This window comes from Hyperoodon ampullatus (genome assembly GCF_949752795.1).
Source record: "Hyperoodon ampullatus genome assembly, chromosome: 1".
Classification (NCBI taxonomy): domain Eukaryota; kingdom Metazoa; phylum Chordata; class Mammalia; order Artiodactyla; family Ziphiidae; genus Hyperoodon; species Hyperoodon ampullatus.
In genome coordinates this window covers 178,119,225-178,137,506 of record NC_136914.1, presented here as the reverse complement: position 1 = coordinate 178,137,506, position 18,282 = coordinate 178,119,225, and the positions used below count along the sequence as shown (strand labels likewise).

Here is an 18,282-nt window from a genome sequence, read left to right as displayed (position 1 = left end):
TAAGCCTCTTCCCCAAATCTTCCTTGGCTCTCTATAGAGGTGTCAACTCTCCATCAAAATCTGAAGGCCCTTCCTGCCTCCTGCTGCTTCCCCTTTATTCAACATAGGTGTTTCCCCTGAGAAGGGCGGAAACCTGCCCCTGACATGGGACGCCGACCCAGCACTGCTTGGCCATGTTATTCTCCTACGGGACAGAAGCAGTCTCAGGATACCAGCCTCCTAGATTAAGCTGCTCTGAGACCATAGTAAAGCAAGACAAACCAAAACCACTTCACAACTTTGTCTAAGCACAGGAAAAAAAAAACCAAGGTCACTGTGCCACCCCCCAAATACCAAACATTCTCCTGGCTAAAAGATAAGTGACTGCTTTCTCTCTCTCTCTCTCTTTTTTTTTTTAACCATTTACAGCTTTATCTCTGGTCTGCCCTTCCTATAGATAAGATTTATTAAGACACCCAGTCATAGAGTTGCCCCTGCTTTCTGACAGCATCCAATCTAGAATGAATCCCTGCTTCTTTAGACCCTCCTGGAAATCACCCAACCAATGCCAAAATCTTAGAGTAGGTTCTAACACCCTCTTTTCTGAGAAGCCCCACCATTCTTCATGATGGACATTCTCCCTGTGTCCAGCAAGTAGTAAAGCCAACTCATCCAACTATAGGTGGGTTTCTGGTGTTCTGTTCCTCCAGCTGTGCCGGGGTATGCCTCCTGGAGAGCCCAACTGACACACTGCCATGGACGTGGCCTGAGAGCAGGCAAGAGGGTGGGGTTGGGGACTGGCTTGCTTACTGTCCAGCTGGCAGGGAAGACCCATCCTGAGGGTATGTGAGGTACAGTCACTGGCTCAAGAGGGTGGCCCAGTTATTGAAGATCGCACCAGTGGTGCCCTGGGCAAGTGTCCCAGTGGAAGGGAACTTTGTCAGTGCACGGATTCGAACATTTGGAAGCTAAGGGGGAATACTGCATATAAGAACGGTGGAGTTGGCAGGTTATCAGTACACTGTCTCGACTCTCAGCAAAGGGACAATGACAAAATAATTGTTTAATGCTCAGAGGCCACTGTGAGTGCCCAGGGCATGTTTGGTTATCTCCTGCAGGGGGAGAACAGACAGATGAGGAGCTAGTAGGAGGTAGATCAAAACCAGTATTGCATCTTGGGGGTAATGGTGGAGATTCGTGCTATCCTGAGAAACCTAAAGGATGCTAGGAAGCCGGTCCCCATCATAACTCCATTTACTTCCCCAGCCTTGCCCTTGCAGAATCTAGAGAGAGACTGGAGAATGAGTATATACCAAGTAGCCTCAGTTGCAACTGCTGTGTTGGATGTTGCACTGATGCAGAGCAGGAGTAAGGACTCAGGTATGTGGTGTGCAGCCGCTGATTGGGTGAATTCATTCTTTTCTCCCCCAATTAAGAAACAGTTCGCCACAATGTTCCTTTCCAGTTTTGCTCCAGGAATATGTTAATTCCTCTTCTCTGTCATAATATATATGCCTAAAGAGATTTATCATCAAATCCTGTTGTTTCTCCCTCCTAAATCAATTCTGAATCAGTTCATTTCTCTTCATGTCTGCTGTTACCTCCAAGCCATCCCCATTCATCTCTAGACCACTCTGCTCTTGAGAGATGGATGGAACCAGATTATGCAAGAGAAAACAATAATGTTTTATCACTCCAATTTCCTTGTCAATATTATCTAGGGTACAGAGAGGTAGAATCTCATTCACTGCTGGTGAAGGTGTAAATTGCTAGAAACTTTCTGGTAATTTGGTAGTATCACACACAAAGCCTAGGCATATCCTTTGATGCTTTACTTCAATACTCAAGGAATATGTCCTAAAGAAAAAAAATGATAGAAGCATGCCAAGCTTTACTTAACAGACACAATTGTTTGCATGTAACCTAGAAATTTAACATGATCTTTCACTTGCCTGCAGCAAGAAAGGAGTCAAGACAGATGTGGGGTCTCAGTAAAATTCTATCCCTGTAGCATGTGTTATGCTGAGTTAAAGGACAGTAGTATAAAGTGCAGTCTCCTTTGTTAGTCATCAGGAGTTGCACAGTAGTGGGAAAATATTTCAACAAACAAAAGTAGAACTACCTGTATGTAGTCTTTAAAACACAAACATCCTACAATGCTCACCCTAAGCAGGTAACAAAACTAAAAAATACTTGATACTGAAAAATAATATGGCATGTTACACGGATAGTAACAAATATTTGCATTTAAAAATTTATGTTATTGGGCCATGTGTTTTGATTAGGTAGTAAATTTACTTTTAAATTGTGAGTCTGAGTTGTAATTACATTTCTCTCAAAATGACATAAGTGCGTGAGCAGCTACATTTTATTTATTTTATTTTAATTAATTTATTTTTAACATCTGTATTGGAGTATCATTGCTTTACAATGGTGTGTTAGTTTCTGCTTTATAACAAAGTGAATCAGCTATACATATACATATATCCCCATATCCCTTCCCTCTTGTATCTCCCTCCCTCCCACCCTCCCTATCCCACTCCTCGAGGTGGTCACAGAGCACCGCAGCTACGTTTTATTGAAGATGATCTGACTGAGGTTAATGTGAGCTTCCTATTTTCAAGTTCAGCCTTCATCTAATTTCACCTTTCTTTGGAAAATCAATACAAATCACAACCCTTTTTATTGCCCAGTTGTTTATAAAGTTTTATTCAAAGAGCAAAGATTTGATGGTGCATAGAATATACAACTGTTTATGGGCCACTTGCTGGGCCAGCACCAAAGGATTGAGAACATATTTTGACCACTAAAAGTTGTACTGACTCTTGTCAAATTGCACCACTCCATCAGAGGGTCAGACAGCTCAGCGTGGGCTGACAGTGAGGTCAGCATTGTGAATGGCCATTCCCAGTTCCCTTTAATCTGCTGAGCATCCATGCAATGGGGAAGCAATGCACCATGAGGCAAGACTAGAGGTTCAGTAGATCTTTCGGTTCAAAGAATAATCTAGAAACCAGCACAAATGACCAAGTTGATGCTACAGTCATTGAAGTTGAGATGTATGACGGGGTGAGGCTCAGTTATTCACAGAAAAATCCTGGCAAGGCTTAATTCCAATCCATGATTAGTATCATTACCCATATTTTGCTTGAACTTCAAAAAGCCCCTTTGAGGTAGGTGTTATGCCCTCTATAATCTTCTTCATGTCCTGGACCTAGGAAGTCAAAATATTTGATCCAAGTATGCCAAGGTCTGTTATAGTCCATTCCTAGTAGTTTTGTTTTCTTTGGTTTTTTAAAATTGACTTTCCTGGTTATTTTGAGCTTTGTTTCATTCCTCTACCTATTGAGGTTACGTGTGTATTTTGGAATTATATCATTTACATCAAAACACTTCTCAAGTGAAGATGACCAGCATCCTAGGAAAATGAAACCACTTTAAAAGTAGACCATGGAAATCACAAAGTCTGATATTCCACAATGCAAATTGCAATCTTATGGACACTAGAAATACCATGGGTAGGTCATCAATAACATTAATAATATTTCCCTATGGGCACTTTCTGATCACACTGGCTTGTTTTATCTTAATGTCACAATGAAACAGTATGAAATGTTAATGCAAGAATTTGTTTTAGCTATGTATGTAAATCATATTACAAGCAAGTTATTTGGTTGGTTGGCTTTTTAGTTCATTCCTTCAATCAGATGCTTCAAAAGAATTGTGCTTCAAATATCCACTTTATGATCAGTTTCACGATCAGTTTAGAAAGAAAAATATTTGGTAAACCATTCCTGGTGGGCTGAGCCCTGCTTCTGCTGGACTTCTTTGGGTTGGGCTGTTTCATCATCTTGTGTCCTAAAAACAAACAAAACGTTTTCTTAGATGGTTTTGAAAATTATTCAATAAACAACTTAATACTCTACCATCTTTTCAGGGAAAGATAACTGCTTCTTTACTCTTAAAAAGATACTAGAACGTGATGGGCCAATATTAGGGAGCTAGAAACAAGTTGTGAAGGATGGGGATGGAGAGGGAGCATCTAATTCCAGTTTTGAAAACAGAAGGTTCTCCATTGTTTCACTTAACACTAACGAGGCATATTTTGCAACATGTACTATTTATTTCAGGCACAAATTAAACAATAACCCCCCTCCAAAAACAGGTAAAAGAAGAAATGGTTAATCAATACAGTATTACACTTTATGGCTTCTTCAAAAGTTATCTGATGTGCTCTGGCATTTCAATGAGGTTGTAAAATTAGCCTAATAAATTGAAAAGGGGAGACGGTAGGTAAGAAAGTACAGTGTATACCTGTCTGAACGGTCTCTAACTGCATTTGTGAAGCTTCTTATAAAACAGTGGGGGGACTTCCTCCGTGGTCCAGTGATAAAGAACCTGCCTTACAATGTGGGGGACGCGGGTTTGGTCCCTGGTCAGGGAACTAAGATCCCAGATGCTGCGGGGCAACTAATCCTGCGCGCCACAGCTGCTGAGCTCGGCGCCTCAACAAGAGCCCACATGCTGCACACTACAGAGCCCACGCGCCCTGGAGCCTGCGCACCAAAACTAGAGAGAGAAAACCCGCATGCCACAACTAGAGAGAAGCCTGCGTGCTGCAACAAAAGATCCCACACGCCTCAACAAGGGTCCAGCGTGACGCAACTAAGACCTGACGCAGCCAAAAATAAATAAAATAAATCTTTAAAACAAGCAAACAGTGGGAACACAGCTTTAAACAGGTGTGTGATAATGAGATGAACTGTGGCCAATCAGGCTGACTCTGGCAGTTAATAGACTGTGTGCTTGGGGCTCCAGGCCTCAGTGTCCTCAGTTGTGACACAAAGGGCTGGACTCGTTCAGTGACTGACAGGAAGTCCTTCCAGCTCCACACTCATATTTGTCCAAATACCCTTGGGCAGGCAGGCCTTTGGAAAAGGAACATTTCAGAAGGGCCCCTTTCAGAAATGCAAACTTCAAAGCCCAGAATTAAAGGGAAGGGAAGGCTGGACAGGAAGGAATCAATAAACAAAGGGGAAATCACACATTTCTGGAAGAGAAGCATGCTGCAAGGGCTTCTGGAAAAATAAGGCAGTATCAGAGATCATCATGCATGATCAACCAAACCCACAGATTAAGAGGCCTTAAAATTTCAAGATTATACAAGGAATCTTGAGAAATAACCTTAATAATAATAGTGGAAAATTACTGAATACTTTTGTGCCAGGTCTTGTGCTAAGCATGTCCTATGGATTAATTCCTTCAGTCTCACATGAGTCTAATGAGGTAGGTGCTGTATTATCTTCATTTTAGAGGTGAGGAAACAGACTCAGAGAAGTCAAGTGAGCTGCCCAAAGCCAAGCGAGCTAAGAACAAGGAGGACCAGAATTTGAATCCAGACTCAAGGCCAGATGATGAGTCCATCTTCTGTGTGACCCACTCTGAAGTAGTCAGCTAAGTGATTCAATGTCCCCTGTCTAATCATCCATGGGACAAAAAAAAGGTTTTCTGAAATTTGGTATCAGGAATAGTGCCTCTTCCAAAGAATGACCTATTTCCCTTCTCTTACATATCTTCCTTTTTGGCTGGGTTGTAATTTGTTCAAGGCAGGGCTTGTTTCGTTACCCTTTGTATTGGCCGAAATGCTGGGTATTTAACAGGTTCCAGAAAGGAATACTAATTTCCCTCCTGACTATGGGAAAATGGAATGATAGCTTTGGCCCCCTACCTTGTGGCAGTTTTTACATCTAGAGATGGGGTGGGTTTGTAAGGCTGGCCACAGCTGGGGCCTGGGTCCAAGCTGGGTGACTTAGTTATCGGAGGAGTGTTGATCCTGGAGCTCAGGTCGCCACTCAGAAAGTTCTTAGCATAGGAAGCGAGGTTTGGCACACTGACCACTCGGCTGGGCACTTCCTCCATCTTCTTTTTCTGTTGGTATTGAAGGAAAGGCCTGTTAGTACCACCCAAAGAGGCATTGTTGTAAAAGTAGATAAGGCCTGCCCAACCGAAATTATATGAGCAAGGAGGCAATAACTTACATGTTATTTTTTAAAGCATTTTATCTTCCAATCCACTTTGTGCTTTAAAAAAACACAGGCTCACAATCTCTTATCCAAAACGTCTGGTGACAAATGTGTTTTTTAATTTAAAATCTTGTTTTAGATTTTAAAAGGCTATATAACATCCCCAGCAGAAGCTGGGCCCACCTTGTCCTCAAACACATTAATATTTCTGGAGTGAAACTTACATTTTGTCACACCAAGAGCGATATATAAAAGTTATAAATGAGCTTACATGAATTCAGCTTGGGTTAGGTTTACTGTCCTATGAGTTACAAAAAAAATACAAATTTTTAAGCACTTTAGGATTTTGTGATAGCAGATGAGAGATTTGGATGTGAATACTCTCACTGTAATAAATTCCAAAAGTTTTTATAAAAGGAAAAAAAGTTACAGTGAAGGATTCCTGCTCTTCTCTCTCTCCTTCCTATCACCCAGATATAGCCATTATTAAGAGTGACACATTTATATACAAAAAGTTTGGAAAATTCAAAAAACTCATAAAAATAAAAAACACATAATCTGCCTAGCCAGATATAAATACTGTTTATTAATAATTTGGACTATTTCCTGAGGGTCTTATTTTCAATGAATATTCCTCCAAATGAATGCTGGACAGTTGATAAATAAGCTGCCATTACCTTTGGGAAAAACAAAGCCAGCAGAATTATGTAATGCATTGAAACCAGTAGGACCAATTTACCTTCATGGAAGGGGTCAAATACCCTGGGCGAGGATTGAAAGAGAAGGACCGATTCCGATGGGACACTGCGCTGGGGAATGCTGCGTAGTGAAATCTTTTCTCCTCCTGGAAAAACAATACAACGGAGTCTAAATGAGCCTAACTACCCAGCACACGGAGTTTAATTTGAAGGAAGATGGCTGTGTGAGAGCAGACTACAGAGAGGAGGAAAGACCAGGGAAGGGAGGGGAAGTCAGTGGGAATCAAGCTGCCACCCACTGAAGCTTTGAGGAAGCATCTTTATTTCTGGGGCCTTTGTGTCCCTAGCACCCCTTGTGAAGGAAAGGGAGAGCCTTTTTGGAATGCCTTAGGGAAGTCAGAGATCCAGGTACTCTTAGGATCTGAGCAGAATCTACTGCAGAAAGGTATTAGTTAAGACAAAGAAAAAAAAACACCCAGGTACAATCACTACATGGCCAATCTTCTTTACCTGTGTCATTCTCCACTTTTTTTCTTTCCTGCTGTATTGTTTCTAAAGCAAGTTCCAGTTGTTGCATAATTTCATCTGTAAAAACATTGAGGGCTTCCCTGGTGGCGCAGTGGTTAAGAATCCGCCTGCCAATGCGGGGGACACGGGTGCGAGCCCTCGTCCGGGAAGATCCCACATGCCGCGGAGCAACTAAGCCCGTGCGCCACAACTACTGAACCTGCGCTCTAGAGCCCGCGAGCCACAACTACTGAGCCCACGTGCGACAACTGCTGAAGCCCGTGGGCCTAGAGCCCATGCTCCGCAACAAGAGAAGCCACCGCAGTGAGAAGCCCGCGCACCACAACGAAGAGTAGCCCCCGCTCGCCGCAACTAGAGAAAGCCCGCGCGCAGCAACGAAGACCCAACGCAGCCAACCCCCCCCACAAAAAAACATTGATAAGTGTTTCTAAGAGATAAGGACTCTTTTTTAAAAAAAACATAACCACAATACCTTTGTCACACTTAGCAAACAAGCAATTCCTTATTAGTATCATCTAATTTTCAGTTGGTGGTTAAGTTTTCCTCTTCATCTTGACATGAAGCAATGTGACTGGGGAGCAGGAGGGTGCAAGGATGGGTGTGAGATACAAGTGTGCGTGTGTACTGTGGGAGGATGTGTCGCTGTGTAAGCTACCATAAGACCATGGATTTTACTCTGAGAAGGACAGGGAGCCACAGGAGGTCCTGAACAGAGCCGTGTTGTGGTCCGAATTACATTTTTATAAGAGTACTCTGGTTGCTGTGAGGTCAACAGAGTGGGGTGAGGCTGGAGTGAGTGGGGAGACCAGTGGACTCTCCATCATGCATGAGAGGCAGCAGGGCCTGGACCTGGTGAAGGTGGTGAAGATGGAGATGGTGGGAAGAGGCTGGACTTCTGATGTGGCTAATTAGCTGACCCACGTGGGCAACGCTGACAGGAGCGAGTGTATCATCCAAAGTCCCCAGAGCTGAATGTAAGCCACTGGGAGCTGGCTTACAGAGAACTTTCAACCAAAGCTTGGAGCACAGGAAGGCTGGGCAAAAGCCTAAAGCAATGGTTAAAGTGTGAGGAAACATGAGTGTGAGGTGCAAACCATTCTAGATTTTCCCAAATGCTGTAGGTTAAAAAAACCAAACAATACCAACATCAGGCAGATGGTGTGGGACTTGAGAGCGATTTTTTTTTGTCTTCTACTTTCCTGTGTTAATTTTTTTTTAGTGAGCATGTATTTTTTTATATGATAGGGGAAAAATAACCAAGGACCTTTTGTAAGGTGGTTTTCGGGTTATCAGGATTACAGTTTTAGGCACCCATGGAAGTGCGAGGCTAAAGCGAATACCCCGGACAGCCTCACCGTGAGCTGCTTGATGATCTCCTCCCTCTCCTTCAAGCGGGTCTGCAGATGGCCTATGAGCTGAACGTCCTCCGGCCTCAACTCCCCCTTTCCTGGCTTCTCTCCGGAATCTTTCAGTCTGTTTGGAGCAGGCATGCAGTTAGCCACCATGCTGCAATAACCCAACCACAAGGAGGGAGAAGAGGTGGACGTGATGGGGATGCTGCTATGTTGCTTGGCCTGGCTGGCCACTCTCTGTTCACCAAAGGGGAAACTGAGGCCCAGAGAGCCTGCCCAGGGCCACCCAGTGAGTTGGCTGCAGAGCTCCAGGTGGAGCCCAGGACTGCAACTCCCAGTCTGACACTTGTCAGTTCCCCCAGGTTCTGTAGGGCCCAGAAACCAAAGGCCTGTGTGTGCACACTGATGCCACATGCAGTGGGGTTTCAAGAATCAGTGAAGTTTGGGAGAAGAGGCCTCAGCCGGAAAACGTCCCCACCCATGCAAAGGCCAGCAGGTTATGCCAATACAGATGTGGCTCCCGCCCCACCTGCAGGCAGCCAGAGAGCATGGCATTAGCTAGTTCTGCAAAGCAGCGGGGCAGCTGGTACCACCACGCTTTCAGTGTGAAGCTGGAGAGAAATAACCTCTGGATGGTGGCGGAGAGAGGGTGAGGGCTGCCGGTGATTTACTGACTGTAGTTGATAAGAGGCCAGGGCTTTGGGGTGAGATGACTTGGGCTCTTATCCCAGCTCTGCTTTTTTCTAGCTATGTAATCTTGGGCATTTTGCCCATGAGACTCAGTTCCTTCTTTAATATGGGCGTGAAACTGGGTGGTTGTGAGGATTCAGTGAGATAATGCATGCCCAGCACGTGCTAAGAACCCATTAGATGGTAGCTGGTAAAACCTTCCACTCCAGATTTTGGATGATTTGCCTTGTATTGGAGCCAGTGGAGGACAGTTTTTAAGAGCACAAGTTAAGGGTCAGACAGGTGACGTTTAAATTCACTTAGTGCTGCTTGACCTGATCTCCCTGCCACTAACCCCGATCTCCCAGTCTCTTCTCCTCTCAGCAGTCAGAAGTGACCCTGTTAAAAGGTATCTCAGACCATGTCAGTCATGCTCAAAGCCTTACAAGGGCTTCCCAGTGCACTCCATCCGAATACACCCAAACCCCTTCCTGCTCAGCGCAGCATCTCCTCCACCCCTCCCAGCTACCTTGCCAACCTCAGTTCCTATCATCACTCTCTCACTCATTCCACTTAAGCCTTCTGGCTGTTTGGTCTTGGGAGGCAGGCCCCAGGGCCCTTGCACTTGCTGCTCTGGCTGCTTGGAATGCTCTTCGTCCAGATGGCTCTCTCATTTCCTCTCCTCTTTATGCTTAAATGTCACCTCCTTGCCCACCCTTGGCACTCTAGACACTGATCCTGTTTTCCTTCTAGTACCTTCAGGTACTTTCATTACCTGATATGAAGTTAAATATTTATTTGCTTATTTCTTTGTCAGAATCCCCATCTAGAATTTGTGAGTGCTATGAGAGCACAGTCTTTGTTTTATTCCCACGGTAACTCCAGAGCCTAAAACAGTGCAAGGCACACAGTAGGCCCTTAACAAATATTTGCTGAATGAATAAATGAATGCTTGCATGAGGGGCCCTTGCTTTCTTAATCAATCCATGGGAACAATGGTTTCCACCCTGAAGAACTGCTGTGAAGATTAAATGAGATGATGCACATTAGAAGGCAGAAATGCTCATAAAAAAGTAGCCCTGATCTTCTTCTGTGTGTGAGGGTCAAACCATGCTCATTCCTCACAGATTCCCAGTACCCTGCACAAGACGGGAATGCAGTCTCATAAAAAGACGGGTGGCCAACCATCCCAGTTTGCCTGGAACTGAGGCGCTTCTGGAACTCGGGACTTCTAGTTTTAAAACTAGGAGAGGGGGCTTCCCTGGTGGCGCAGTGGTTGAGAGTCCGCCTGCCGATGCAGGGGACACGGGTTCATGCCCCGGTCCGGGAAGATCCCACATGCCGCGGAGCGGCTGGGCCCGTGAGCCATGGCTGCTGAGCCTGCGCGTCCAGAGCCTGTGCTCCGCAAAGGGAGAGGCCACAACAGTGAGACGCCCGCGTACCGCCAAAAAAAAAAAAAACAAAACTAGGAGAGTCCTGGGGACACTAGGATGAGGTCCCCCTAATAAAATGGTACATCTACTAGTCCCTCCCAACCTGGGGCCAAGTCCTCACTTACTCAGTTTACAGGGGAGCCAGCCGGGCGTGGAGCTGCACTTGAGCGCTGCTGAAATCGGCCACCATGGCCTGCATCTCCTTCCGGTGTTGCTGGCATAGCATCTCCACCTCCCGGGCCCGCTGGGCTTGCTAAACCTCCTCCAGCAGCCTGTGGGGCGGGGTGGAAGCACAGCTGGGCTTGTCCAGGCTCTAGGGACTGAACCTCTAGGGCACTGGAGTTTCTCCCCACTCTGCTGGGTGGCCTGCAGAATCTAAGGTCAGGACACAGTGGGAAGGAGATCCGGGGTCTCTGAGTTGTGGGGTCCAGCTTGTGGAACCTCTTCTCAGTACCTTCCACCCCCAGCATTCCATGAAGGAGAAACCTGAGCACAAAGGGCAGCCTTCTGGGGGAAGGGGTGGAGGAGAGCTCAGGAGAGGAGTCCCAGAAAACACTCCTTTCACTTGGGGGAGGAGGGTAGGCCTGGAGGCTGAGATTCTGTATCAGAATTACCGAACGCTGTGGACTCTGAGAGCTGGGAGACCAGCGGTCCAGGGTGAGAAGGCAGGATGGGAGAGAGATTAGGAGAACACTGGTTAGAACCAGGCTGCCTGCGTCCCTCCGTGGCCTAACACCTCCTAGCTGCATGACTTTGGGCGAGCTGCCCTCTGCTCAGTTTCTCCATGTGACAAAAGTGGCTACCTTATACGGTTATTGAAAGGATGAACAACGTTAATCCATGTCCAGAAGAGCCCGTGGCACAAAGCGTATATTTGACCATCAGCTATCACTTTTCCTAACCTTGGGGTGGGGCACTAAGGGATCCTCAGACCAGCCTCAGGGGGCCTGACACCTTCTGAAAGTACATGCATATTTTTGTGTGATGATATCCTTCTCCAGGAGAGGGACTTCGTTTTCCTCACCTGGAGGGGGCTGTAATCGGAAATGGTTAGGAGCCCCTACTCTGGTCCAGTCTCCTTATTCCAGTGTCACATGGTGAGTCTCTAACTGAATTTAAGGTGCTCCACCTTGGCCAGGTGGATTCATGGCTGTTTCTCAGATGAGCCTCAGGCCTACTTTCACTTGAACTTTATGCCGGAGACTGGAACATTCAAACTCTGGGATGAAATGGACAAATGCCTTCAAAGATACAAACGACCAAAGCTCACTCAGGAAGAAACAGATAACTTGAAAAGTCCTATATCTATTAATGAAATTAAAGTTGTAGTTATAAACTTTCCAGCCAGGGAAAAAGAAGGCCATGAATTCAGGACTTGATAAAGGGCTATCCAGCCTGGACAAGGCAATCAGAGTTGCCACCACAATTTACCCAGTGCCAGGGTCAGTGCTAAGCATCTTCCTATACATTTCACTGCATTCTACAACAGCCCTGAGAGGGGGTGGTGTTTTCTACATTTTACAGGTAAGGGCAGGGTCTTGGAGAGATTAGCAGACTCGCCCAACGTCACGCAGCTAATTATGAGCACACAGAGGCGGCTCCCGGCATTCCCGTGGGCGCTGCTCCGCTTCGACCCCCCGCTCGCGTGCTACACATCGGGTTTTTGCTGCTAGTGAGGGGAAGATGGCGGACGCAGCTGTCGTGCTTCCCGCAGAGTGGATAAAGAACTGGGAGAAATCAGGGAGAGGTGAATTTTTGCATTTATGCCGGATCCTCAGTGAAAATAAAAGCCATGAGAGTTCAACTTATGGAGATTTCCAGCAAGCTGTTTATGAGTTATCATACCATGTCATTAAAGGAAATCTAAAGCATCAACAGGCATCTAATGTTCTTAATGACATTAGTGAATTTTGTGAGGATATGCCCTCCCTTCTTGCTGACGTATTCTGCATATTAGATACTGAGACAAATTGTTTGGAAGAAAAAAGCAAGAGAGACTGTTTTACACAACTGGTATTAGCATGTTTGTATTTCGTTTCAGACACAGTTCTAAAGGAACGCTTGGATCCAGAAACACTGGAATCGTTAGGGCTTATCAAACAATCACAGCAATTCAATCAAAAGTCAGTTAAAATCAAGACAAAACTCTTTTATAAGCAGCAAAAATTTAATTTGTTAAGAGAAGAAAATGAAGGTTATGCCAGGCTGATTGCTGAATTGGGGCAAGATTTATCTGGAAATATTACTAGTGATTTGATCTCAGAAAATATCAAATCTTTAATAGGATGCTTTAATCTGGATCCCAATAGAGTTCTGGATGTCATTTTAGAAGTGTTTGAATGCAGGCCAGAACACGATGACTTCTTTATATCTTTATTAGACTCTTACATGAGTATGTGTGAACCGCAAACACTGTGTCATATTCTTGGGTTCAAATTCAAGTTTTACCAGGAACCAAATGGAGAGACTCCTTCATCTTTGTACAGAGTTGCAGCAGTACTTCTACAATTTAATCTTATTGAATTAGGTGAACTATATGTACATCTTCTTCCAGCTGATAATTGCATTATGGATGAACACAAACGAGAAATTGTAGCAGCTAAGCAGATTGTTAGAAAACTTACAATGGTTGTACTGTCTTCCGATAACATTGACCAACGAGAGAAAGAAAAGGAAAAAGAAGAGGAGAAAGTGGAGAAGCCACCTGACAACCAAAAACTTGGTTTGTTGGAAGCCTTGTTAAAGATTGGTGATTGGCAGCATGCACAGAACATTATGGATCAGATGCCTCCATACTATGCAGCTTCCCATAAACTAATAGCCCTTGCTATTTGCAAGCTTATTCATATAACTATTGAGCCTCTCTACCGAAGAGTTGGCGTTGCTAAAGGTGCTAAAGGCTCACCTGTTGATGCTTTGCCAAATAAGAGAGCACCAAAACAAGCAGAGAGCTTTGAAGATTTGCGGAGAGACGTCTTCAATATGTTCTGTTACCTTGGTCCTCACCTTTCTCACGATCCCATTTTATTCGCAAAAGTGGTGCGGATAGGCAAGTCATTTATGAAGGAGTTTCAGTCTGATGGAAGCAAACAAGAAGATAAAGAGAAGACGGAAATTATCCTTAGCTGCTTGCTTAGCATTACTGACCAGGTATTACTTCCATCTCTTTCTTTGATGGACTGCAATGCTTGTATGTCTGAGGAACTGTGGGGAATGTTGAAAACATTTCCATACCAGCATAGATATCGTCTGTATGGCCAGTGGAAGAATGAAACTTACAACAGTCATCCACTTTTAGTAAAAGTTAAAGCTCAAACAATAGACAGAGCCAAATATATCACGAAGCGTCTAACCAAGGAAAATGTGAAGCCCTCTGGAAGACAAATTGGCAAGTTGAGCCACAGCAATCCAACCATTTTGTTTGATTATATCTTGTCACAAATACAGAAGTATGATAACTTAATAACACCTGTAGTAGATTCATTGAAATACCTCACGTCACTGAATTATGACGTCTTGGCCTATTGTATCATTGAAGCTTTAGCTAATCCAGAAAAGGAGAGAATGAAGCATGACGACACAACCATCTCAAGCTGGCTTCAGAGTCTGGCTAGTTTCTGTGGTGCAGTTTTTCGTAAATATCCAATTGATCTTGCTGGTCTTCTTCAATATGTGGCTAATCAGCTAAAGGCAGGCAAAAGTTGTGACCTGCTTATATTGAAAGAAGTGGTAGAAAAAATGGCAGGAATAGAAATTACAGAAGAAATGACAATGGAGCAACTAGAGGCCATGACTGGTGGAGAGCAACTAAAAGCTGAGGGTGGTTACTTTGGCCAGATAAGAAACACGAAAAAATCCTCCCAGAGATTAAAGGCTGCACTATTAGACCATGATCTTGCTCTTCCTCTCTATGTGCTTATGGCTCAGCAGAGGAATGGGGTAATCTTTCAGAAAGGTGGAGAGAAACATTTGAAACTTGTGGGAAAGCTCTATGATCAGTGTCATGATACCCTGGTACAGTTTGGTGGCTTTTTAGCATCTAATCTAAGCACAGAGGATTATATAAAGCGAGTGCCTTCAATTGATGTGCTCTGTAATGAATTTCACACACCCCATGATGCAGCATTTTTCCTGTCTAGGCCAATGTGTGCACACCATATTTCATCCAAGTATGATGAACTTAAAAAATCAGAGAAGGGAAATAAACAGCAACGTAAAGTTCACAAGTACATTACATCATGTGAAATGGTGATGGCTCCTGTGCATGAAGCAGTGGTTTCCTTACATGTTTCCAAAGTCTGGGATGACATCAGCCCTCAATTCTATGCCACATTCTGGTCACTGACAATGTATGACCTTGCAGTTCCACATACCAGCTATGAACGGGAAGTCAATAAACTTAAAGTCCAGATGAAAGCAGTTGATGACAGTCAGGAAATGCCTCCAAATAAAAAGAAAAAAGAGAAGGAGCGATGTACTGCCCTTCAGGACAAGCTTCTTGAAGAAGAAAAGAAGCAGATGGAACATGTACAGCGAGTGCTACAGAGACTGAAACTGGAAAAGGACAATTGGCTTTTAGCAAAATCTACCAAAAATGAGACCATCACAAAATTTCTACAGCTGTGTATATTTCCTCGATGCATTTTTTCAGCAATTGATGCTGTTTACTGTGCTCGTTTTGTTGAATTGGTACATCAACAGAAAACTCCAAAGTTTTCCACACTTCTTTGCTATGATCGAGTTTTCTCTGGTATAATTTACACAGTCGCAAGCTGTACTGAAAATGAAGCTAGTCGATATGGAAGATTCCTTTGCTGCATGTTAGAGACTGTGACCAGGTGGCACAGTGATAGAGCCACATATGAAAAGGAATGTGGAAATTATCCAGGATTTCTTACTATATTACGGGCAACTGGTTTTGATGGTGGAAATAAAGCTCATCAATTAGACTATGAAAATTTTCGACACGTTGTACATAAATGGCATTACAAACTAACCAAGGCATCGGTACATTGCCTTGAAACAGGCGAATGTACTCACATCCGGAATATCTTGATTGTGCTAACAAAAATACTTCCTTGGTACCCAAAAGTTTTGAATCTGGGTCAGGCTTTGGAAAGAAGAGTGCATAAAATCTGCCAAGAGGAGAAAGAGAAGAGGCCAGATCTATATGCATTGGCTATGGGCTACTCTGGGCAGTTGAAAAGTAGAAAGTCATACATGATACCTGAAAATGAGTTTCATCACAAAGACCCCCCTCCGAGGAATGCAATTGCCAGTATACAAAATGGGCCTTGTAGTGGGCTTTCTTCATCGTCAACAGGAAGTGCATCTAAATCGGTTGAAAGCAGTAACGATGAGACTGATAAATCAAGGGAGAGATCTCAGTGGGGTGTGAAAGCAGTTAATAAAGCTTCTAATGCCACACCAAAAGGGAATTCAAGCAATGGAAATAGTGGCTCTAACAGCAAAGCTGTTAAAGAAAATGGCAAAGAAACAGGGAAAGAGAAAGAAAAAGAGAAAAAAGAAAAGACTTCAGCTACTACTCCAGAGGCCCGAGTACTTGGTAAAGATGGTAAAGAAAAACCGAAGGAACAACGGCCGAGTAAAGATGAAAAAGCAAGAGAGACGAAGGAAAGAACACCTAAGTCTGACAAAGAGAAAGAAAAATTCAAGAAGGAAGGAAAAGCTAAAGATGAGAAATTCAAGACCACTGTCCCCAATGCAGAATCAAAGTCGACTCAAGAAAAGGAAAGGGAGAAGGAGCCATCCAGAGAAAGAGATATAGCAAAGGAAATGAAATTAAAGGAAAACGTTAAAGGAGGAGAGAAAGCACCAGTTTCTGGGTCCTTGAAGTCACCTGTTCCCCGATCAGATATTGCAGAGGTTGAAAGGGAACTAAAACGTCGCAAAATTGATACCTACCCTTCTCCATCACATTGCTCAACAGTACTTCCCAAAGTTCCTCTGGGTTCTGAGAGCTATGCCAGCTCACCTGTCATCTCCATTCATTTTCTACAGGACAGTCTCATCGAACTCAAGGAATCTTCAGCAAAGCTCTACATTAATCATACTCCTCCACCACTGTCCAAGAGTAAGGAGAGAGAAATGGACAAGAAAGATTTGGACAAGTCGAGGGAAAGATCCAGAGAAAGAGAAATAAAAGATGAAAAGGACAGGAAAGCGCGGAAAAGGGATCACTCAGACAATGACCGAGAAGTGCCACCGGACTTATTAACCAAGAGGCGGAAAGAGGAACATGGAACAATGGGGGTTTCAAAACACAAAAGTGAGAGTCCGTGAGAGTCTCCTTGTCCAAATGAGAAAGACAAGGAAAACAATAAGTCAAAACCGTCAGGCAAAGAAAAAGGCGGTGACTCATTTAAATCTGAAAAAATGGATAAAATCTCCTCTGGTGGCAAAAAGGAGTCCAGGCATGATAAAGGAAAGATAGAAAAGAAAGAGAAATGGGACAGTTCAGGAGGAAAGGAAGAGAAGAAACAGTCCCAGGACAAGCACAGATAATGAAGACTTTCAATCAAGGGTACGGACAGACCCCTAAGCTGAAGGTCTCCTAGAGGAGGATGCCAAAGCTCCATGCGTCACTCTCAGAATGGTATCTCCTATAATTAAGAGCTTCTGGTGCTGTCCGTTTAATGGGAATCTGCTTTAAATCAGAAGATGAATACACACCACCATCCTCTTTTTTTTTAAAAATAAATTTATATATTTATTTATTTTTGTCTGCATTGGGTCTTCGTTTGCTGCACGCGGGCTTTCTCTAATTGCGCGAGCAGGGGCTACTTTCCGTTGCGGTGTGTGGGCTTCTCACTGCGGTGGCTTCTCTTGTTGCAGAGCTCAGGCTCTAGGCCCGCGGGCTTCAGTAGTTGTGGCACGTGGGCTCAGTAGTTGTGCCTCACGGGCTCTAGAGCGCAGTCTCAGTAGTTGTGGTGCACGGGCCTAGTTCCTCCGCGGCATGTGGGATCTTCCCAGACCAGGGCTCAAACCTGTGTCCCCTGCATTGGCAGGCGGATTCTTAACCAGTGTGCCACCAGGGAAGTCCCACACCACCATCCTCTTGACGAGACATTCCAAAGTCACTGATTTTCAGAACCTTATTTTCACCTCCAGGCAGTTTCTTGCAGCAAGGTTCCCGTGTATACCATGTTTACTCGAGATTTGCCATCCAGAAGCAGCATCTAATGAAAATTTCACTAACTGTTTTAGCTCGTCCTTCTTTCTCAGAAAGGAGAGGAAATCGCCTCCTGGAACCAGTTCCTTAATCATGTAGATAGGCTGTATTTGTGTGCGAACTTTGATAAATTTGACAATACTGGGATGATTATCTTGCGTGAGGATTTTGGCTTCTTGTAAAAATTTTAATTTCAGTTTCTGGGAAGGATCATCTTCACATGTTTTAACAGCAATAGCAGTTTTATCCTTTAATGTGCCCTTAAATGTGTCATCAGAATTTCCCTTGCCCAGTAATTGTGACATTTTCATGATATGCCTTTTTTATTCTAATTATGATCATGCTGATACCATGATTCTCTTTATTGGAACATTGACTGTTTTTGTAGTTAAAAAAATTGAGATGAAA

General features: G+C 44.1%; 1 protein-coding gene and 1 pseudogene across 2 annotated transcripts in view; one reads left to right on the top strand and one right to left on the bottom strand.

Moving 5' to 3' along the window:
- Positions 1-3,743: 3,743 nt before the first annotated feature.
- The window catches only part of LOC307058216 (protein FAM184B-like), a gene marked incomplete at both ends in the record, with an annotated part of 76,170 nt that continues 61,631 nt past the window's right edge, over positions 3,744-18,282 (bottom strand). The window contains 6 exon segments of the mRNA XM_079711654.1: positions 3,744-3,837; positions 5,708-5,907; positions 6,742-6,846; positions 8,584-8,701; positions 10,817-10,935; positions 10,939-10,954. Coding sequence (XP_079567780.1) covers positions 3,744-3,837; positions 5,708-5,907; positions 6,742-6,846; positions 8,584-8,701; positions 10,817-10,935; positions 10,939-10,954 — 652 coding nt within the window.
- LOC307056815 (THO complex subunit 2-like) lies at positions 12,360-17,207 on the top strand (annotated as a pseudogene). The gene has a single exon. The product of its transcript is annotated as a THO complex subunit 2-like (transcript).